The sequence below is a fragment of the Dendrobates tinctorius genome, unplaced genomic scaffold, assembly GCF_039654945.1.
Source record: "Dendrobates tinctorius isolate UK_male_01 unplaced genomic scaffold, ASM3965494v1 ptg000296l, whole genome shotgun sequence".
NCBI classification, from domain to species: Eukaryota; Metazoa; Chordata; class Amphibia; order Anura; family Dendrobatidae; genus Dendrobates; species Dendrobates tinctorius.
The window spans coordinates 903,908-927,044 of NW_027361963.1; the positions used below are offsets into that span (position 1 = coordinate 903,908).

The window sequence follows — 23,137 nt, forward strand, 5'->3', positions numbered from 1 at the left end:
AAAAGAGAATCTAGAAACGTTTGGTGTCTATGAACTCATAATGCTCAACATAGAAAAAGATTTTCCAGCGTCTCCAGGAGATAAAATAACAATTGCTTTATTGAGAATATAAAATCTTCTTACCATCAAATAAAAACAACATAAAGAGGCGTATGAGGGGAGCACTGTCCGACGCGTTTCACCCTGAAAGGGCTTAATCATGGAATGCGTAAAAAAGGTCTCCAGATATTTAAGTGCAAAACATGTCAAGAAAACAGGTGATTCAATTAGGTGAAAAACACACCCATTACATTTAACATGGACAAAACCAAATTTGAAAAAAGTGTACAATGCATGGAAACCAACACATACGAAGGGTATAATGATAAACAGATCATCAAAAAAAAAAAATATATATATATATCACATATAAAGCAGTTAAAAAACCATATAGGTATTTAAAGGAAGCCATAATGTACTCTGATAGTGTTATAACAAGGATCTTATAATTTGCGGACAATTTGTACATAGCGTGTTATCAAATGGTGGGAATTGATTGCAACAAACAGAAAGGAAGAGAAAAATACTGCATCTGCGATATAAAATTAACGCAGAAAAAAAAAAAAAATTTTTTTTTTTTTTGAAAGAAAAACCACATTAGAATGACATGAACAAGAGAAAGAGATGCCTAAGAATACTGCATGATAAGATCTCTCCTCTTGTTTTGCACTTAAATATCTGTTTGGAGACCTTTTTTACGCATTCCACGATTAAGCCCTTTCAGGGTGAAACGCGTCGGACAGTGCTCCCCTCCATCCGCCTCTTTATGTTGTTTTTACTTGATGGTAAGAAGATTTTATATTCTCAATAAAGCAATTGTTATTTTATCTCCTGGAGACGCTGGAAAATCCTTTTCTATGTTGTGCATGCACTATACACCCGGGTCAGGGTGTTTCCGTGCGTCGGAGGGGTGATCAGGAGTGAAGAGGGGTGAGCGGAAAATTTCCTTTTGTGTATGATCTCGTAATGACCTGGAGAATCATAACGGCAGGTGAGATTTAGCATCTAGTGAACCGGGCAAAAAAGCCAAACAAAAAACAAGTGTGGGATTGCCCTTTTTTTTTTGAAATTTCACAGCGCTTGGAATTTTTTTCCCGTTTTCGAGTACACGACATGGTAAAACCAATGATGTCATTTAAAAGTACAACTCTTCCCGCAAATAATAAGCCCTCACATGGCCATATGGACGGAAAAATACAAAAGTTATGGCTCTGGAAAGAAGGGGAGCGAAAAACGAAACCGCAAAACCAAAAATACCCCTAGTCGCTAAGGGGTTAATATTAAAAAAAAAGAGCCGGCTCTTTACGGTGAGCGGAGCCCAATGAGCCGAATCGCCAAAAAGGGCCGAACTTCCCATCACTAGTCTGCTGCACTGCGAGGAGGAGCTGAGGCGAGGTTTCCTCAAGGCTTCCACTTAGTCTTTTTAGCCCCGCCCCCTGATCACTTGACGGTGACGTCACCACAGGTCCTTCACCACTTCTCTCCTGAGCCCCGCCCCCTGATCACATGACAGTGACGTCACCATAGAGCATTCACTTCTCTCCTGAGTCCCGCCCTCTGACACATGACCGTGACGTCACCACAGGTCCTTCACCTCTTCTCTCCTGAGCCCCGCCCCTGGTCACATGACGGTGACATCACCAAGGGCCTTCACCCCTTCTCTCATGAGCCCCGCCCCCTGGTCACATGACGGTGACGTCACCACAGGTCCTCCCGCGCTCAGTGCAGCCGCTCCGTCCCGGGTGTGCGCAGCTCGTGTTCTCTGGGGTCAGCCAGCAGCAGATTTCCGGTTCCCGCCATTCCGGTGAGATGACAGGAGGGTTTGTGGTGAATCTGTGAGAGGAGAGTGTGGGGGGAGATCAGAGCTGTTCCTGTGGAGGCTCCTGCTCCATGTGACTGCGGCTCCTCAGTGTTGGGGACGGGCAGCATTGTATGGGGGATGTGCAGCGTCTCCTCCTCACCTCACGGCCCCCGCTGGAGGTGAAGTTACCACGGTGACCGTCCCCCGCTGGAGGTGTAGTTACCACGGTGACCGTCCCCCGCTGGAGGTGTAGTTACCACGGTGACCGTCCCCCGCTGGAGGTGTAGTTACCACGGTGACCGTCCCCCGCTGGAGGTGTAGTTACCACGGTGACCGTCCCCCGCTGGAGGTGTAGTTACCACGGTGACCGTCCCCCGCTGGAGGTGTAGTTACCACGGTGACCGTCCCCCGCTGGAGGTGTAGTTACCACGGTGACCGTCCTCCGCTGGAGGTGTAGTTACCACGGTGACCGTCCCCCGCTGGAGGTGTAGTTACCACGGTGACCGTCCTCCGCTGGAGGTGAAGTTACCACGGTGACCGTCCCCCGCTGGAGGTGTAGTTACGGTGACCGTCCTCCACTGGAGGTGTAGTTACCATGGTGACCGTCCTCCACTGGAGGTGTAGTTACCATGGTGACCGTCCTCCACTGGAGGTGTAGTTACCACGGTGACCGTCCTCCGCTGGAGGTGTAGTTACCACGGTGACCGTCCCCCACTGAAGGTGTAGTTACCACGGTGACCGTCCTCCGCTGGAGGTGTAGTTACCACGGTGACCGTCCCCCACTGAAGGAGTAGTTACCACGGTGACCGTCCCCCGCTGACGATGTAGTTACCACGGTGACCGTCCTCCGCTGGTGCTGTAGTTACCACGGTGACCGTCCCCTTCTGGCGGTGTAGTTAGTTACCACGGTGACCGTCCCCCGCTGGCGGTGTAGTTACCACGGTGACCGTCCCCCGCCGGCGGTGTAGTTACCACGGTGACCGTCCCCCGCCGGCGGTGTAGTTACCACGGTGACCGTCCCCCGCCGGCGGTGTAGTTACCACGGTGACCGTCCCCCGCCGGCGGTGTAGTTACCACGGTGACCGTCCCCCGCCGGCGGTGTAGTTACCACGGTGACCGTCCCCCGCCGACGGTGTAGTTACCACGGTGACCGTCCCCCGCCGACGGTGTAGTTACCACGGTGACCGTCCCCCGCCGTCGGTGTAGTTACCACGGTGACCGTCCCCCGCTGGCGGTGTAGTTACCACGGTGACCGTCCCCCGCTGGCGGTGTAGTTACCACGGTGACCGTCCCCCGCTGGCGGTGTAGTTACCACGGTGACCGTCCCCCGCTGGCGGTGTAGTTACCACGGTGACCGTCCCCCGCTGGCGGTGAAGTTACCACGGTGACGTCCTCCGCTGGAGGTGTAGTTACCACAGTGACCATACTCTGCTGGTGCTGTAGTTACCATGGTGACCGTCCCCCGCTGGCGGTGTAGTTACCATGGTGACTGTCCCCGGCTGAAGGTGTAGTTACCACGGTGACCGTCCCGTGGTGTAGGTACCACGGTGACCGTCCCGTGGTGTAGGTACCACGGTGACCGTCCCCCGCTGGCGGTGTAGTTACCACGGTGACCGTCCCCCGGTGTAGGTACCACGGTGACCGTCCCCCGCTGGCGGTGTAGTTACCACGGTGACCATACTCTGCTGGTGCTGTAGTTACCACGGTGAACGACCCTCGCCGGCGGTGTAGTTACCACGGTGACCGTCCCCCGCTGGCGGTGTAGTTACCATGGTGACCGTCCCCCCGCTGGCGGTGTAGTTACCATGGTGACCGTCCCCCGCTGGCGGTGTAGTTACCATGGTGACTGTCCCCGGCTGAAGGTGTAGTTACCACGGTGACCGTCCCGTGGTGTAGGTACCACGGTGACCGTCCCCTGCTGGAGGTGTAGTTACCACGGTGACCGTCCCCCGCTGGAGGTGTAGTTATCACGGTGACCGTCCCCCGCTGGAGGTGTAGTTATCACGGTGACTGTCCCCCCGCTGAAGGTGTAGTTACCACGGTGACCGTCCCCCGCTGGCGGTGTAGTTATCACGGTGACCGTCCCCCGCTGGAGGTGTAGTTATCACGGTGACTGTCCCCCCGCTGGCGGTGTAGTTATCACGGTGACTGTCCCCCCGCTGGCGGTGTAGTTATCACGGTGACTGTCCCCCCGCTGGCGGTGTAGTTATCACGGTGACCTTCCCCCGCTGGCGGTGTAGTTACCACGGTGACCGTCCCCCGCTGGCGGTGTAGTTATCACGGTGACCGTCCCCCGCTGGCGGTGTAGTTATCACGGTGACTGTCCCCCCGCTGGCGGTGTAGTTATCACGGTGACCGTCCCCCGCTGGCGGTGTAGTTATCACGGTGACCGTCCCCCGCTGGAGGTGTAGTTATCACGGTGACTGTCCCCCCGCTGAAGGTGTAGTTACCACGGTGACCGTCCCCCGCTGAAGGTGTAGTTACCACGGTGACCGTCCCCCGCTGGAGGTGTAGTTATCACGGTGACTGTCCCCCCGCTGAAGGTGTAGTTACCACGGTGACCGTCCCCCGCTACGAGGCTGAAGTTGGTTTCTTATTCGGCAATTGTCTCTTTTCTGTTTTTTATAGCTTTAACAACAAGCAATAATCAGAATAATAACATACAATGCAGCGAGAAGCCTGAGGTGAAGACACTTAAAAACTAGCACAAATATGGGCACCGAAGGGCGTTAATGAAAGGGTTAAATGACTTTGAGCCACTGATGTCACACCACCATTAGATACGTAGTGATGCCCAGAACCCATTTGGGTCGGGCTGGAGGTCCCTGTGTTTGATGTGAGGCCTCACTATTAGCGATGGCCGAGCAGAGCACTAAAACGCTCGGGTGCAACAAGCCCAATGTAAGTCTATGGGAAATCTGAGCATTTTTGCTGCAGTCCCCCCGGGGGTCTTTTTAGGGTCTAAAAATGTCGTAAATCAATGGGAACAGAGCTCAAATGACAAGGGAGCATCATGGGGAAGTCCCCTGGAAGCATTTCTGACTCCCAGGTCTCTGCTGTGAACAATGTTGTCAGAGTGTGACGCCACTTTTACAGCCTCACTATAAAGCATACAAAAGCGAAACCAAAATGGATTCTCCTGGGAAATATGTTAAGGGACATCCTTTCCAGGGCAATGACTTGTATTTAAGGCAATATAGATAACCAAAACCAAAAATGCTCCTCCACCACTTGGGCTGTGTTCACTTGTAGCGTTTTTGATGCGTTTTTCAACTTTAGCATTGCTTTCAACCAAGACAAATGGGAAATGTCATTGTAACATTTAGCAACCCTAGCTGGCCATGTGGTGTGCGACACATCATCAGACACCTCCTGTTTCATTTATGAAGGAGGGACTCTGAAAATCACAAAGTCTTTTTTATATTGCCATCAGGTGGCCTTTACTGCCTTAGACAGCCGTCAGCCGGCTATGCTTTGTTGTTCCCATTATTAAACAGTATGTGTCTTATACTGTTATTGCGTATGCAGTGAGCGGCAGGGCTGCCCAAAATGTGGACGCACCACAATAACCCTTTGAACCGACATACTGGATGGCCACATGAAACCAAAGTTCCCATTAATCTTTATTTGGTACTTCCATACTCTTCGCCTTTGCATTGAATGCAAGACCTGCCCCACCCCAAAACTACATGCACCCTCAATACCCCTTTGAACCAACGTACTGGATGGCCACCTGAAAGCAATGTTCCTAGTAATTTGGTACTCCCATACTGGTTGGCTATGCAGTGAGTTGTTGAGGCTGAAGAACCAGCAGTGGAGAATTGCAATGATGAGGCTGAAGAACCTGCAGTGGTGAGCCTGAAAACCCAGCAGTGGAGAATTGCAGTGGTGATAATGAAGACCTGACAGTGGAGCATTTCAGTGTTGAGCCTGAAGAACCTGCAGTGGACAATTGCAGTGTTGAGGTTGAAGACCCAACAGTGGAACATTGCTGTGTTAAGTCTGAAGAACCAGCAGTGGAGCATATCAGTATTGAGCCTGAAGAAACTGCTTTGTAGCATTACAGTGTTGAGGCTGAAGCACTGGCAATGGAGAATTGCATTGTTGAAGATGAACAACCAGCAAAGTTCACATTATTAGGAAGTGGGTCTCCCATACTGTTTGCCTTTGCAGTGAATGCAAGGCCTGCCCCAAATTTGGACAAACCCCATTACCCCTTGGAAGAGACATGGAGAAGGGCCTCCAGTAAGTGTATGGGGTGACAGTTCCCCCTGGGGTGTACACATCCACATACTGTGTCAACATTTGTTTTACGGGCATCATAAACACAGTTCAAAACAATAACGTGGCTGTTGCATCACGGACCACGGTCTCCATGGTGATCTAGTGGTGGTGGCTGATGAGGAGGATAACAGCAAATAGGCAAAATCAGGAACCGTATACCCATCTGTGGGTGTGAAGAGGTGCATGGGAAAACGACAAAAACGACACTGGATTTGAGGTTAAGTTTTGCTGTCATCATTTGGTGGTGTAGAGAAGTCTGGCTTAATCCAGCCCTTGTTCATCATTTTTATAAGACTCAGCCTGGCAGCATTTTCAGTTGACAAGCGGATGCGCTTATCAGTTATAATTCCACCAGCGGCACTAAAGACCCGCTCTGACAAAACGCTAGCGGCAGGTCAGGACCTCCAAGGCGTAGAGACCTACTTCATGCCACGTATCCAGCTTTAAGACCCAATAATTATAAGGCATAGAGGAATCTTGGAGGAAGTTGGTACGTCAGCAAGGTACTCCCTCAGCATCTTCCAGAACTGCATTGCTTGTGACAGTACCCCACGCTCAGGGTCACTGTGATGGGAGGGTTTGAGAAAATAACTCTCCTAGAACTTTGCCAGTGTTCCCCTGTCTCTGCTGAATTGGAGACGTGTCTCTCTTGCCTATACTTCTTGGTTTCCAACGAACTGACATCTTCTGCCAACGTTTTCAGATGGGAATTTTTTTTAATAATTCCGCAACAAGGGCCTTCTGGTACTGCACCATTTTAGTACACCTGTCTGCCTTTGGAAGAAGAGATTAAAAGTCCTCCTTGTAGCGTGGGTCTAGAAGTGTCACCAACCAGTAATGACTGTCACCCAAAATTTTGAGACTACGAGGGTCACAGGAAAGGCAGCACAGCATACAGTCAGCCATGTGTGCCAGACTGCTAACAGGCAAGACTTCCGTGTACTCACCAAGAGGACAACTTACCATGCTCTCCTCCTCCTCCCTGTTCTCAGGCCATCTACAGTGAACAGACGGTATGACAGTTGTGCTTGTAGTACTGTCTATAGCACATGAAAGTAGCTCCTGTTGTTCCTCTTCCTCATGGTCAACCAATCTACATTGGGATGACATGAGGCTGGGCTGTGTGTAATCACCCTGTATGGTTCCTTGCTCTATCTCTTTGTGCTCCGCCTGCAATGCATTCTCTTTGATTGTGAGCAGAGAACATTTCAGAAGAAGAGAGGCGGGATGGTGACGCTAATTATGACACCATCGCCGCTCACCATCTTGGTGGGCTCCTTAACGTTTTGTAGGATGATACATATGTCTGACATCCATGTCCACTCCTGAGGTTTTGTGTGGAGTCTGAACTAAATACCGACGGTCTTGTTGATGCTGGTATTCAACAACTTCCTTCTTCTGCTCACAAATCCTTTCCAACATCTGCATTGTAGAGTTCCAGTGCGTGGGGACATCACATGCCAGTCGGTGAGCCGGAAGTTCCAAACGCTGCTGAAGCATGGCTAGGGCGGCGGAAGCTGTAGCTGAGTTTCTAAAATGGTCACAAATGCGGCGTACCTTCACAAGCAGATCCGGCAGCTCCGTGTAGCTTTTGAGAAAACGTTGAACAACGAGGTTAAACACATGGGCCAGGCATGGTACGTGTATGAGCTTGCCTCGCTTCAAAGCCGCCACCAGGTTATGACCATTGTCACACACGACCATGTCTGGCTGAAGGTTCAGCAGTGTCAGCCACAGATCTGCCTGCTCTTTCAGAGCTGTCCACAACTTTTCAGCATTGTGCAGTTTGTCACCTAAGCATATTAGCTTCAGTACAGCCTGTTGCCGCTTGGCTGAGGCAGTGCTGCAGTGCTTCCAGCTTGTGACTGGTTTGGACATTTCGGAGATGGAGGCTGAAGAAGAGGAGGAGGTGCAGGAGCTGTAGACTATGGAGGCAACCTTGATTAACCTAGGGCCCTCAATCCTCGGCATCGGGAGGACGTGTTCCATCCCAAGGTTCAATTGGGTCCCGGCTTCCACTATGTTAACCTAGTGTACCATCAGTGAGATGTACCCTCCCTTCCCAGAAGAACTTGTCCATATGTTGGTGGTTAGGTGTACTTTCCCAGTAACAGCATTGTTGAGGGCACGGCTAATGTTGTGGGACACGTGCTTGTGTAGTGCGAGGACGGCACACTGGGAGAAATAGTGGTGGCTGGGTATCGAGTACCTTGGGACGTCCGCCGGCATCAGGTTGTGGAAAGCTTCCATCTCCATTATCCTAAAAGGCTACATTTCGAGCGCAAGCAGACGAGAAATGTGTGAATTTAGTACTGTGGCTTGTGGGGCGTTGGCTGCGTATTTCCGCTTGCGTTCCAAGGACTTGGGGTATGGACAACTGAACGCTGCTCTGGGACAAGGATCTGGACGTGCATGATGATTGTGCTAGTTGAGTGTGTGCAATGACAGGTGCTGGGCGGAGACATCTTCACAGGCACCATGAGCAGGGGATTGGCTTGTACGCACAACAGCGAAATAAGCAGTGGTGTCACCCGCAGGCACTGTTTCTGGACCCTGGGGTTCGGCCCACAAAGTTGGGTGCTTTGCTGCCTTGTGCCTGATTATGCTGGTGGTGGTCAGGCTAGTAGTTGGGCTACCCCTGCTGATGTGTGCCTGGCAGGTGGTGCAAATGGCCTGTTTGGGGTTATTGACAAGAGTCGTTAAAAAAAAAACCCAGACTCAGTAAGACCTAACACTTGTACTGGCAACTTCCGTCGTGTTGGTGTTACGGGGAGCGGTTGCCCACCTTCTGTCTGCGGACACCACACTGCTTCTTCCTGCCTGTTGGGGTGCTACACCTCCCTCCCCCTGTGTGCTGCTGTCCTTGCTCTGCATGTCCTCCTGCCAGGTTGGGTCAGTTACTATATTATCAACCAACTCGGCTTCCACTTCCACACCCTGCTCCTCCTCCTGAATTTCTGGCAGTTGTGTCTCATACACCTCCCTCCTCCCAATAACTAGACTAAGACACAGCAACAACAGTTCAATTGAGCCCAAAAAATGCCCCAAATTTTAACCCACAGATTGGTGAGGCCTGTGATGGAGATCCCCCCGACTTTTAATTATCTGGCCTTGATTTGTTTTAAAGAGCAAAAGAGTGTGAATAAGTAGGCTAAGGCACAGCAGCAACAGTTCAATTGAGCCCACAAAATGCCACAATTTGTAGCCCACAGATAGATGAGGCATGTGATTGAGATACCATACTGTAAAATATGTGGCCTGTATTTTTATTTTTTTTTTTTTACAGGAAAATAGTGTTAAGAACTAGGGTAGCACACAGCAAAAACAGTTGAATGGAGGCATCAAATGCCATAATTTTTAGCCCACAGATAGATGAGGGGAATGGAATGACTGAGATACCACACTTTCAGATATCCGGCCTGTATTTTTTTTTTTTTTGGGGGGGGCAGTAAAATTGTGTCAATAAGTAGGCCAAGACACAACAAAAACAATTCTATGGAGGCCTGAAATGGCCCAATTTTGAGCACATTGATATGCGATCCGTGTGATGGACAAAACCCGGTGTAAAATATCTGCCCTGAAGCAAAATATTTTTTTGGCAAGAAATTATTTAACACACTCCAAAAATTTTTTTACAGTACCACAAAAATGGCAGAATTTTCTGTGCCCTCAGATGTGATCGCTGGGACGGGCAAACCCATTTAAAATAGCTAGATTTTCACGCTGTACTATGAAAAGGATCTTGCTGTATTCTGCAGTGTCATCAAGAAAATGGAGAAAAAAGGGGAGCTCTGGATTGCTTTGGAATAAAATAATCAGGATCAAGTTGCAAGATGGGGCTATGTATATATGGTCAAAATATGTAATAGGTAGCAACAGACAGTAATAGAATGGACCTTCTTAATGTATGCAATGAAGTATGCCACATACAATGCCTGACTAGCAGTGATATCTATATATCCACATACAGTTGAAAAAAGGCGAACCACAGGAGTTTTGTTATATATAAAATTACAAAAGTTTTATTAAATGTCAAAAAAGACCACAATGATCACACACAAGAATAAAAAAAACACGTGCTCAGTTAGACACCACAAAGGGACATTGGGCCTCCATAAATAGCTAGTCATCCTGATACATGTAACTCCTGGTATCACATTCCCCCACATCAAGTGTATAAATTACCACATCCTCTAGAAAATCCCAAAAGGCACCACAACTATGATGGGGCCAATCATTAAATAACGGGGGATAGGGTAACCCTCCTTTTTTGTCCAATAGTGCACAACCCATACAGTGCTATAATGCAATTTGCTCGGACATAATAAAAAAGAGGGGGGGGGGAAGTCACTTACCAGGTGTACTATCAGCGCCCAGTCTTTAACGCACCCCGACGCGCGTTTCGCTTAAGTTTTTTGCCGCTTTCTCAAGGGGAGGTGTGTGGGAAGTTTGAGCATCAGGACCTCAAATATCCATGGTGATTGTGTCAGGTGACCGTCACCTGACACATACAAGTACCGCTGTGTAATAGCGGCACATGCGCCGATCCCCAACCCTCCCAGACACGCGTCACCCGGCGATGCCCCCGCCTGCTCGTGAGAGAGGAGTAAATCCCCAATCACAAAACCTGTGATAGCTGTGCCAGGATCCCGCGGGACACTTGATGTGGGGGAATGTGATACCAGGAGTTGCATGTATCAGGATGACTAGCTATTTAAGGAGGCCCAATGTCCCTTTGTGGTGTCTAACTGAGCACATGTGTTTTTTATTCTTGTGTGTGATCATTGTGGTCTTTTTTGACATTTAATAATACTTTTGTAATTTTATATATAACAAAACTCCTGTGGTTCGCCTTTTTTCATATGCTAATTGCAGTGGAGTTATTATTTCTGTCAGGGCACAGCACATTTGTCCATGGCGTACAATGAGTCTGGATTTCTGTATAATAATACCCACATACAGTGCCTGCAGGCCTTGCACTGATGTGTATATAGCCACATACACTCCCTGCCTACCTAGCACTGCAATCTATATACCCTGTAATTATTCCTTAGAAGGACTGTTGATTTAGCTGGATTTGTGTATTCAAATATGGTAGACCCACACTAACTTATAAACCCCCAAATCTGACCCTATCTGGGCAGCAACTCACCCTACACTATCTGATTCCCGGAGCTGAATGTGACGAGCAGGGAGGCGCCAGGCCTGATCTAGACCTGATGACGCTGTGCGGCCAGCCAATCACTATAATGCCACAACCAACATGACTGGCATTACAGTGCGTGGCAGACAATCACTGCATGTCGATTGGCTCTCTAAAGCATGCCAAACATGCAGGGCGGGGACCCGAACTCCCGACAAACAATCCTGGAAATGCTCTGTGGTCACAGAGTACTGCAAGTACAGCGATACTTGGGCGAGTACCGAGCATTACCGAGTATGCTCGCTCATCACTAGTCACCATCTATGTATTCTTAGTATGAGATCAGTGCCCCAAAGTCATTTAACCCCTTAAAAACAGCTACTTACAGCATCGGACTGGAGCACCTTGGCCCCACCAGAGAACTATGGGATGGAGACTATGTATGATGGGTATATGGGCATGGGACTATGGGATGGAGGATATGTATGATGGGTATATGGGCATGGGACTATGGGATGGAGGATATGTATGATGGGTATATGGGCACTGGACTATGGGATGGAGGATGTGTAATGGGTATATGGGCACTTGACTATGGGATGGAGGATATGTATGATGGGTATATGGGCATGGGACTATGGGATGGGAGGATATGTATGATGGGTATATGGGCATGGGACTATGGGATGGGAGGATATGTATGATGGGTATATGGGCATGGGACTATGGGATGTAGGATGTGTGAAGGGTATATGGGCACTCGACTATGGGATGGAGGATATGTATGATGGGTATATGGGCACGGGCCTATGGGATGGAGGATAATAATAATTTGTTATAACTAACCACAGTTAGTTACTATGCTTGGGCAGCGCCGGGCTCTTCAGCTAGTATCAAGATATAAGGTAGTACAGGTCTTAATTATGTAGCAGGGGTTAAGGTAGCCCCCTCATAGAATATAATGTAGCCCCTTCATAGAATATAATGTAGCCCCTTCATAGAATATAATGCAGCCCCCTCTCATAGAATATAATGCAGCCCACCTCATAGAATATAATGCAACCCCCACATAAGGTATAATGTAGTCCCCACCATAGGATATAATGCAGCCCCCCTCATATAGTATAATGCAGCCCCACCAAAGGGCATAATTTTGCCCCCTCATATAGTATGCTGTAGCCCCCCAGAATATAATGTAGTCCCCTGAGAGAATAATGCAGTCCCCCCACAGAATATAATGTAGCCCCCTCATAAGTATAATGCAGCCCCTCTCCACCTCCATCATTGTTCTCCCCCTCCACCCCATCATTGCCTTCTCCCCCACCAACCCTATCATTCTCCTTCACCACCCCCATTATTGCCCATTCCACCACCTCAATTATTACCTCCTCCCCCACCACCATCATTGCCAATTTCATCACCTCCATCATTGCCTCCCTCCACCTCCATCATTGTCTATTTCATTGCCTCTCCCCACCACCATCACTGTCCTTCCACACCACCCCATCATTGCCAACACACACACAAAGCACCGCATCACATACACACACGCACACAGACAGACACACAACACCACTCACCTCTCGGCAAGTTTCCCGCAGCACATCCCGGCAGCCTCTTCCTTGCCAGCATCTTTCTGTCTGAAACAGCGTGCTGGATGATGATGTCATCCAGCTGAGCTGTCTCAAACAGGAAGCGCCGGGCAGGAAGGAGGATGTGCTGCAGAGAACTTGCGAAGAGGTGAGTGGTGCTGTGTGTCTGCGTGCGTGTGTGATGCGGTGGTGGGGCTTTACATGCAGCCTGCGGCTAACGCTGCCCGCTATTAAAGAGAAATCATATTCACTCCTCTCCACACCCATCCGGGCATGGAGAAACGTGTATATTCATTTCTCTTTAGCAGCGGGGACAGGCGTGGTTTCCTGTCACCCGCTGCTCCGCTGGCAAAGGGTGGACCCCCTTGGCTCAGGGGCCCCATAGCCATTGGCTGGGGACCCCTGGAGCAGTGGGGGCCCTAGGCATCTACTGGCCCGTATGCCAGCAGGTGTCAGTGCGTGGGCCCACCGGAGAATTCTCCGGTGGGCTAGTCCGACCCTGGTTACTTATTCAAATGGCCAAAATCGACGGTCTGCCCACTTTGTTGCCAATTCTGATGCCTAGAACCCATTTGGGTCAGGCTAGAGAGACCTAGTTTTAATGTGGGGTTCCCTCTTCTATATGTCTGCAGTGTGAGATCAGTGATCCAAAGTCATTTAACCCTTTCATTAACGCCCTTCGGTGCCCACTTTGATGCCCATGTTTGTGCCAATTTCATAATTTTTGTAGCTGTTTTTAAGTGTATTCACCTCAGGCTCCTCATTGCATTATATGTTATTATTGTGGTGATGATTATTGTTTGTTAAACCTATAAAAAATTGCCGACTAAGAAACTGACAAATAAAAAACCAACTTCAGCCTCATCTCCTGTGCCATGTGACTGCGGCTCCTCAGTGTTGGGGACGTGCAGCGTCTCCTCCTCATTTCATGGCCCCCGCTGGAGGTGTAGTTACCACGGTGACCGTCCCCCGCTGGAGGTGTAGTTACCACGGTGACCGTCCTCCGCTGGAGGTGTATTTACGGTGACCGTCCTCTGCTGGCGGTGCAGTTACCATGGTGTCCATCCCCCGCCTACAAGGCTGATAATGAGCGGTCAGATCGGCGGAGGAGGCCGCGGTGGAGTTTTGTGGCTTTTCCTCCAGATTCTTCCTGATAAATGTTGATATTTGGGCAGAATTTAGTGATTGTCGTTCTCTCGTCCCCTGTGATTTCCATCTTCTCCTTCATCATGAAGACTCTGGCAGGACGAGATCCCTCCAGCTGATCCAGTGCTCATCCCTCCTTCTCCTGAATGACCCCCGAGGATGGACGAGGACAGGGATGAGACCACCAGGAGATTATTCCACTGCGCCCTGGAGATCATCTCCCTGCTGAGCGGAGAGGTAACTCCTCTACATTTCTATCAGCTTTATTGTGTGATGTGACGAGTCCGACACCGGGAAGAGGAAATCCAGAATAGGAGAGAAGGATTCTTTACTGTAAGAGAAGGGATTCTGTGGAGCTCTCTGCCCGGAGGAGTTGTCATGGGGATTCCCTGTAAGAGCTGTAGAGGGGCCGGGATGTCTGTCCGGAGTGTAATAATATTCCCGGTTATGGCCCCAGATTACTGGAGACGGTTATTGATCCCGGGATTTCTACTGATTGTCAGATCTGGAGTCGGGAAGGAATTCTTCTCCCTAAGTGTCTCTCTCCATACACAGGATTACACAATAGTGAGGAAGACACCGGGGGACTGTGTGACTCCCATCATCCATCTCCAGGAGTCAGGCGGGCGGAGCCCGGGCCCCATCACAGAGCCTCCCCCGCACTCCCCGATACATGAGAGGAACAAGAAGATCCTGGAGCTCAGCAACAAGATGATCGAGCTGCTGAGCGGAGAGGTGACTGCTGGGACATTATACAGGACTGGAGGATTTTGGGTGATGAGCGGAGAGGTGACTGCTGGGACATTATACAGGAGGGCACTGGAGGATTCTGGGTGATGAGCGGAGAGGTGACTGCTGGGACATTATACAGGACTGGTGGATTCGGGGTGATGAGCGGAGAGGTGACTTCTGGGACATTATACAGCACTGGAGGATTCTGGGTGATGAGCGGAGAGGTGACTGCTGGGACATTATACAGGACGGCACTGGAGGATTCTGGGTGATGAGCGGAGAGGTGACTGCTGGGACATTATACATGATGGTACTGGAGGATTCTGGGTGATGAGCGGAGAGGTGACTGCTGGGACATTATACAGGACGTCACTGGAGGATTCTGGGTGATGAGCGGAGAGGTGACTGCTGGGACATTATACAGGACGGCACTGGAGGATTCTGGGTGATGAGCGGAGAGGTGACTGCTGGGACATTATACATGATGGTACTGGAGGATTCTGGGTGATGAGCGGAGAGGTGACTGCTGGGACATTATACAGGACGTCACTGGAGGATTCTGGGTGATGAGCGGAGAGGTGACTGCTGGGACATTATACAGGACGTCACTGGAGGATTCTGGGTGATGAGCGGAGAGGAGACTGCTGGGACATTATACAGGACGGCACTGGAGGATTCTGGGTGATGAGCGGAGAGGTGACTGCTGGGACATTATACAGGACGGCACTGGAGGATTCTGGGTGATGAGCGGAGAGGTGACTGCTGGGACATTATACAGCACTGGAGGATTCTGGGTGATGAGCGGAGAGGTGACTGCTGGGACATTATACAGGACGTCACTGGAGGATTCTGGGTGATGAGCGGAGAGGTGACTGCTGGGACATTATACAGGACGTCACTGGAGGATTCTGGGTGATGAGCGGAGAGGAGACTGCTGGGACATTATACAGGACAGCACTGGAGGATTCTGGGTGATGAGCGGAGAGGTGACTGCTGGGACATTATACAGGACGGCACTGGAGGATTCTGGGTGATGAGCGGAGAGGTGACTGCTGGGACATTATACAGGACTGGAGGATTCTGGGTGATGAGCGGAGAGGTGACTGCTGGGACATTATACAGCACTGGAGGATTCTGGGTGGTGACGATGTCGTTGTTGTCAGGTTCCTATAAGGTGTCATGACGTCGCTGTCTATCTCTCCATGGAGGAGTGGGAGTATCTAGAAGGACACCAGGATCGGTACCAGGCCGTGATGATGGAGGAGCGCCGGCCTCTTACACCACGAGGTGAGCAGCGAGGCTCCTTGTTGGCTCCGGTGGATGTGATGACGTCTCTCCGGCCTCCTCCTATAACAGATGAGTTTTCTCCAGACTTGCTCTGGTTTTCTCTACATTTTCTCCGTCTGACAACAGCTTTCATTTCCCTGATTATTTTCTTCTGATCTGTGAGTCGCGGTTTCTCTGCTGTCGTCTCGTCTTCATCAGTCTTGAGTCTTCGTTCTCTTCTTTCAGAATCTTTCTCCTTCCTTAGAGCATCGGTCACATTTTGTCTGTAGATGTCTCGTCCTTCTGTCCGTTCTCTCCTGTGAGGTCTTTCGGTCCCTAAGTCTGTTGTGAATTTTTACTCAGCAGAGTCAGGGTTAATTTACGGATGATTTTCCCCCTAATCCGCTGTCGCTCGTCCGTCCCTCAGAATCGGTGCAGGCTCAATGTTGTCATCAGTTGTGGTCGGCGTCCGGCTCCTCCCTCTTGGCTGACACTTGTGTCACCTTCCTTGGACTCCGCCTTCATTCTCTCTCTTCTTCTTTGTGACAAATCACTTTCTCCGTTCTGTGCACAAAGTCCTGGATAAATATCGGCACCGGACCGTCCCTCAGACCTCGGGACACGAGTCGCTGTCCTGACATAAAGATGGAACGTGATGGAGCCGATCACCCGTCAGTCTGACATGGAGGCTTTCCAGCCTTTCTCCGGCCCCGCGTCTATTCACCACTCGCTCTGCAGGCGTAGAAGCACAGAACTCTCCGTACTGGAGGAGGTCGGATCACCGCACACTGCTCGCTATAGGGGGTAATGTTTCTCCTTGAGGAGAGCGACAGTTCTGAGTACAGAGAGTAAAGGCCCTTTTACATTTAGCGATGCACCAGCGATCCCAACCACGATTCGACCCGGTCAGGATCGCTGGTGCATCGCTAAATGTCCGTTAGTGAGCTGCCACACAGGCAGATCTCACAGCGATGCAGTGGATGATATTTACCATTTAGACGCGGCGATCCTGACGTCCTCTCGCCCACGTCTATGCGTCACTCGTCGTCGCCACAGGAAGCGCCCGACGAGAAATGGAGCTGCGCAATCAACGACAGACAGCGGGGGAGCCGGTCGGAGGTAAGTATCACACATAGCGATATCACTGCTGTGTCACCAAATCGGTGATGCTTTAGTGATATTGCTAGCAATATCGCTATGTGTAAAACCCCCTTTATGGGCCATGCAATGCCCCATGGGACATAAGATATGCAAATTTCCTCTTCCCAGATGCAGAGAACAGGGTATAGCGCCACATATAGGAGTCTGCAATCCTAGGAGTCAATATCAACGTTTCACCCGGTCCTGATGGGGCTAGTTTCACTTTTTGCATTTTTCCTCCCCTTCTCCAATAAGCCATCACATCTTTATTTTCCACCTACAGAAATTTGATGTTTTGTGTTTTCTTTTGCTGGATGAATTGTGTATTTTACTTTATGATTTGCTGAAAAGTAGGAAAAAATTCCAGATGAGACAGCGATTCCATGCTTGTGGGGAATTATTTGTTTTAGTATTTATTTTATAGGTTAAAGAATTCAGACCTTTTCCTTCCGTTACCGGAGCGGTGTGACGGCTTCCCTTGAGTGGCGCGCTCACCTTTTATTGGTCCCATGTTGGGGCACCTGTGATTTCCATCTGATTTGTCATTTCAGTTGCTTCTTTCCATGACTCAGGCGGTAAACATCCATTCACATCTTCTTCCCCCGTCACCATGTGTTTTGATTTTTCAGTAGTTACGTCACTATTGAAGAGTGTATACTAGGGTGACCGGATCTCATATGGGGGGGGGGAAATGTCAGAATCTTGTTCGTCTGGACCCCACAAAACGATTCCCCTTTCCAGATATTGAGAGAGCCAAAATTTGAGCTCGATCAAACGACGTTAACCCGTGCCGCTCGTCGCTCAAAGTTTGAAAAAATCCAAATTGAGGTATTTTAAGATTTAGGTATTTTGCATAGTCTGTTAGACTATAAAGAATGTGACAACAACATTGCAGAAATAGCCCTGACCAAATTTTCGAACCATTTGTGGTATTTGAATGCAGAGTTGGTGGGATTATCGTTTTTTGATCCCACCATTACAGACAATGAAAAGTTGTTAATGGCTAATAAATTGCTCAGTAGCACAGATGAACCATCAGAGCACGCTAACCTACAGGAGTTGATAATTTTACATAGTTATCTAATCTATTCTAGAGCTTTTGTTAAAGTAGTTTTTGAAACGTCAGACTATAATGCTCGGCATTTGCTTACAACTTGCAGGACATATTGCTTTTGTTCTTCATCTTTTGTCAGAAGGTCGTTAAAGTCGGTTACTTCCTACCTCTTTTAATTTTTCTTTCCTAACTTTTGGATTTACAACCCTAGCGTGCTCTGATGGTTCATCTGTGCTACTGAGCAATTTATTAGCCATTAACAACTTTTCATTGTCTGTAATGGTGGGATCAAAAAACGATAATCCCACCAACTCTGCATTCAAATACCACAAATGGTTCGAAAATTTGGTCAGGGCTATTTCTGCAATGTTGTTGTCACATTCTTTATAGTCTAACAGACTATGCAAAATACCTAAATCTTAAAATACCTCAATTTGGATTTTTTCAAACTTTGAGCGACGAGCGGCACGGGTTAACGTCGTTTGATCGAGCTCAAATTTTGGCTCTCTCAATATCTGGAAAGGGGAATCGTTTTGTGGGGTCCAGACGGACAAAATTCCGACATCGATTTTTTGAGTTCACCCTAGTTTATACAGATTGTTGGTGTCCAAATAGTATTTTTTAAGGGATTTTCCAGAAGAGACGTGATAACTCTTAGGAGAGAGAGTTTCCCCCAATATATTTCCTTAGTTCTATAAAGTTATAACTTTCCTCTTTTGGAAGGTTGTACGATAGAGTCAGGGACAGAACATTTATGATTGGATCTATTTTGGGTCCGGTAAATAAGGCCGAACAATTTGTGATCCCATCCTTCCTCCATTTATCTATAGGGAAGTCTGGAAGGGCGGAATAGAAAGAAAGGAAGTTTTTCTAATGGGTAACTCATGTGGTTGTTGTAAGAAATGTTCCATCATTTCCTCCAGGTCCTAATTGTAGATTTTCTTAGAATATTCTCAGGTAGAAGGAGCGATTGGCCTAGGAATTCACAACAATAAGAGCGTCTAAGGGACAGTTCCCATTGTCCGACGTTTCCATTCCTGCCCGGCTGGTTTTCCCTTCATCTATGAGCCGTTCCTGCTCTGCATTATGATATTCGCCTAGGAGGAGGCCTGTAGGTTCGGGAGACCGACGCCTCCATTTCTTTTGTTCGTATACAGTGATGATTTGGCGACTCTTGGGGATTTTTTATTCCAAATACATCTTGACATTTTCTTATGGAAGTTCTTACTCCATATATCTGGAATCTGGATTGGATCAGCTCGAAAGATATAGTGAGGTTTTGGCCGGATTATCATTTTATATAAGACGATCCTACCAAGCCACGAGGTGTTTGTTTTATCAAAAGTATCAATATTTTTTTTAATCTGTTTTTGTAGGAGATTCAGATTTTTATCTAGTACCTTAGGGAATTATGATTCCTCAATATGGGATATGAAGTTTTCCCAGTTATAGGGAAATTCTTTTTCCATCAATGTTTTGGTCATGGGGTCTATGAAAAAGCCTAAAATTTTGTATTATTTATAGTATGAAACTGCAGAGAAGTCTCTTATGGTAGAAGTAATAATTCTCACTGAATTGGTCGGGTCAATGGGGAAGATTAGCGCGTCATCCGCCAATAGACTGATTGCATGTTGCCTAAAGTTAAATGGTGTTCCCTTTATTAAGCAATTTGTTGTAATGGTTTCGGAAAAAGGTTCTATGATGAGGTGGAGTAAGAGTGGGGATAATGGGCGACCTGGCCGCGTCCCGTCCTAGATAGAAAATGAGTCGGATAATATATTATTCTCTTGGACTTTTACTGAGGGACAAGAGTAGGCGGCCATAATAGATGTCAAGATTTGTCAATGATTTCCGTATTTTCTCCTTCGTCTCATTGGGGGACACAGAGACTGTGGGTGTGTGCTACTGCCGTCTGGAGGCTGACACTAAGTATACAAAAAACAAGTTGGCGCCTCCTCCGCCGCATACACCCTCGCCCCAATAGCGGGCGGAAACCAGTTTTTTGCTTAGTGTCTGATGGAGGCACACGCAGTTTGGGTCTCTCCAGACTATTTTTTTTTTTTTTATATTTTCTCGCTATGAAGAGGAGACGGGCGACGGACCCTATTGAAAGGGTCTGATCTCCTCAAAACATCAACGGGCGAGCACGCGCGAGTATCGCCTCCGCGTATCCTTGCCCCCAACCCGAGGGACATCTCTGGGACTTTTCCCCAGACATCTATTTTTATTTTTTAAGAAGATATGACAGGGGCAATGCATCCTATTGAAAGGATCCGATTTCCCCAAATCAGCAACGTGCGAGTGTCCCTCCACGTTTCCTCTCCCGCGATGTGGGACATTATGCCAGACTTAGCCCTGTCCACCCCTAGGTAGTGAAACCATGGGCTTGCACAGAGGCACAAGACTAGTCTGTGCGCCCCCACTGCTCCACCAACGCATGGCGGCGGACGGTCCCTTTCCTCGCCCAGACAAGGCGGACGGAGCTAGGGTGCCTGCACCGTCCGAAGATGATTACCTCATGGCAAGGAGATATGGTTGGGCTGGGAGGGCCCCTGGGCAGCGAGTGGCTCCAGGCTAGCGCCGGCTTAGGGAAGAGAAGCAGGTCAGCACAATCCGTATGCCCCAGCAACTCAGGTGCTGGAGCCGCAGAGTTACCATAGGGCTGTGATCAGCAGCCATCTCCCTCCTTCCTCTCTCCTCCCCGCTTCCTCTCTCCTTTCTCCCTCCCTCCTTCCTCCCTCCCAATACCTGTAGTCCAGGGTGCGTGGAGCATAATGGTTTTGCCAAGATTCCCCAGCTGGGGAAGTTGGGCGCCTCAGGGCGGTACCGGGGGAGCACCAGGATAGCGCGCCCATGCTCGGGCAGGCGGGCAGAGTCAAATTTAGCCCGCGGCTTCGGCCTAGGCCGCGGGGGGAAGGCCCACCCCCCGGCGTGACGTCAGATCCGGCGCCGCCCCCAGGTCCGGGGCGGGCGCTGGATTAAATCGAAGCCCCGGCTTCAGAACAGGGTAGGCCGCGATCAGGAGAGCATCGCAGCCTACCCAGAGAGGAAGTAACAACAGGATCAGGAGCGCGGGGAGACAGCAGGAGCCGGGTAAGTGCGACCCCGTCCCGGAGCCACACTAGGGCAAGTTATCCTCCTTCTCCTCATTCCCCCTTATGCTTTAAAGAAAAAAGAGAAAAAAAAAAAAAAAGGGAAAAGAGAGAGAAAATTGGCCTTTTTTCTGCAGTATGTCTGGCAAAGGGAAAAAGCACACGTCCTTTTATACCGCATGCGTTTCCTGTGGGGTTGTGTTCCCGCGAGCGCAGATTATTAAGTTATGTGAAGCCTGTAGTTCCGAACGCGCCCAGGAGCCCTCCCCTCCAACGGAGCCCAGGAGTTCGGACCCCCCGGAATGGGCGTTATCACTTTCTCGGTCTATGGTTTCGCTTACGAAGGCGATTGAGACCCTTCAAGCCCCGGATAGGGGTAGAGACGACGGCTCGCCTGTTTGGGAGGGTTCATCCACCTCACAAGAGCCGCCGGCCTGCAGGGGCCGCACTCTCTCTAAGCAGACGTACAGGGAGAGATCCCATATGGCGTCTCCGGGCCCCTCCGGTGCTTCGGCATCCGTGAGTGCGGCGTCTCGCTCACCATCACCATTGTCTGGGAGCGAGCAGAGTTCGGATGAGGACATGCAGGAATCTTTGGACCTGGATACCCCGGGGTGTCGGGAGACGGTAGACAGTCTCATTGAGGCTGTCAATCAGACTCTAGGTATTGAGGAGGATGTCTCCCTAACCGCAGGGCATAAAATATCTTTTAAAAGGGCCAGGCGACCACATAGGGTGTTTAGCACTCACCCAGAATTCGAGGACATGGTGCAACGGCACAGGGAACGTCCAGACAAGCATTTTTCGGGACAAAAAACGCTAGAGACGAGTTACCTCTTTGCACCAGAGCTCTGTAAGAGATGGGCGGAATTTCCAATTGTGGATCCCCCAGTGTCACGCCTGGCCTCAAGATCGTTGTTGTCAGTGCCTAGTGGTTCTTCTATTAAGGACCCCACGGATCGGCTCATAGAAGGTTTAGCCCGCTCAGTGTATGAGGCATCGGGACCAGCGCTTTTGCCTTCATTCGCGGCAACATGGGTGGCCAAGGCCATGATGGCATGGTCAGAGTCGTTGAATAAAGTCCTGCAAGATAGAGACTTGCCGATAGAGGTATCTGAGATGGCAAATCAGATCGCGATGGCGGGTGACTATCTAATTAATGCATCCTTGGATGCGGCTAATTGCGCCGCACTAACGGCGGCAAACGCTATCGCCATTAGGAGGGCCTTGTGGCTAAGGCTATGGCGGGCTGATTCAATTTCTAAGAAATCGTTAACGTCCCTGCCATATCAGGGTAACCGATTATTTGGAGAGAAATTAGACAAACTCATTTCGGATGCCACAGGGGGAAAGAGCAGCTTTCTCCCACAGCAGAAGAGTAGACTGCCTTTTCGTCAACCGCAGGGGCGCTTTCGAGCATTTCGCACCCCCGGATGGGCAACAGCGGCCAGTTCTACCGCCCCAACTCGCTACAACCAAGACAGAGAGCGCCAGGTCACGTATAAAGCCAACCCGCTAGGGAGGATGCGGGGCCGACCACCCAGGTCAAGGGGGGCCAGGTCCCAGAGGCCCTCAGCAAAATGACTCGAGGCATCAGGTACCCGAAGACAGCAGAGTAGGCGGTCGTCTGCTCAGGTTCCGCCACGTCTGGGTCAAGGTGGCACACGACGCATGGGTGGCGGAATTAGTGTCATCCGGGTACAAAATAGAGTTTATCGGACATCCTCCAAGACGATTTTTTCTTTCCCGACTTCCCAAATCGGAATCCCGGGCAGAAGCGTTGCTAGGAGCCATCAGGATTCTTCAGTGCAACGGGGTCATTGTCCCGGTACCAGAGGGCGAAAAGGC

The 23,137-nt window shown here is 49.7% G+C and overlaps 1 protein-coding gene across 1 annotated transcript in view; it reads left to right on the top strand.

Moving 5' to 3' along the window:
- Nucleotides 1-1,715: 1,715 nt before the first annotated feature.
- The window catches only part of LOC141073060 (uncharacterized), a 206,809-nt gene continuing 185,387 nt past the window's right edge, over nucleotides 1,716-23,137 (top strand). Inside the window, exons 1-4 of the mRNA XM_073560377.1 lie at nucleotides 1,716-1,843; nucleotides 14,095-14,242; nucleotides 14,561-14,740; nucleotides 15,901-16,024. Coding sequence (XP_073416478.1) covers nucleotides 14,165-14,242; nucleotides 14,561-14,740; nucleotides 15,901-16,024 — 382 coding nt within the window. The 5' untranslated portion in view covers nucleotides 1,716-1,843; nucleotides 14,095-14,164. The remainder of the gene's footprint in view (nucleotides 1,844-14,094; nucleotides 14,243-14,560; nucleotides 14,741-15,900; nucleotides 16,025-23,137) is intronic.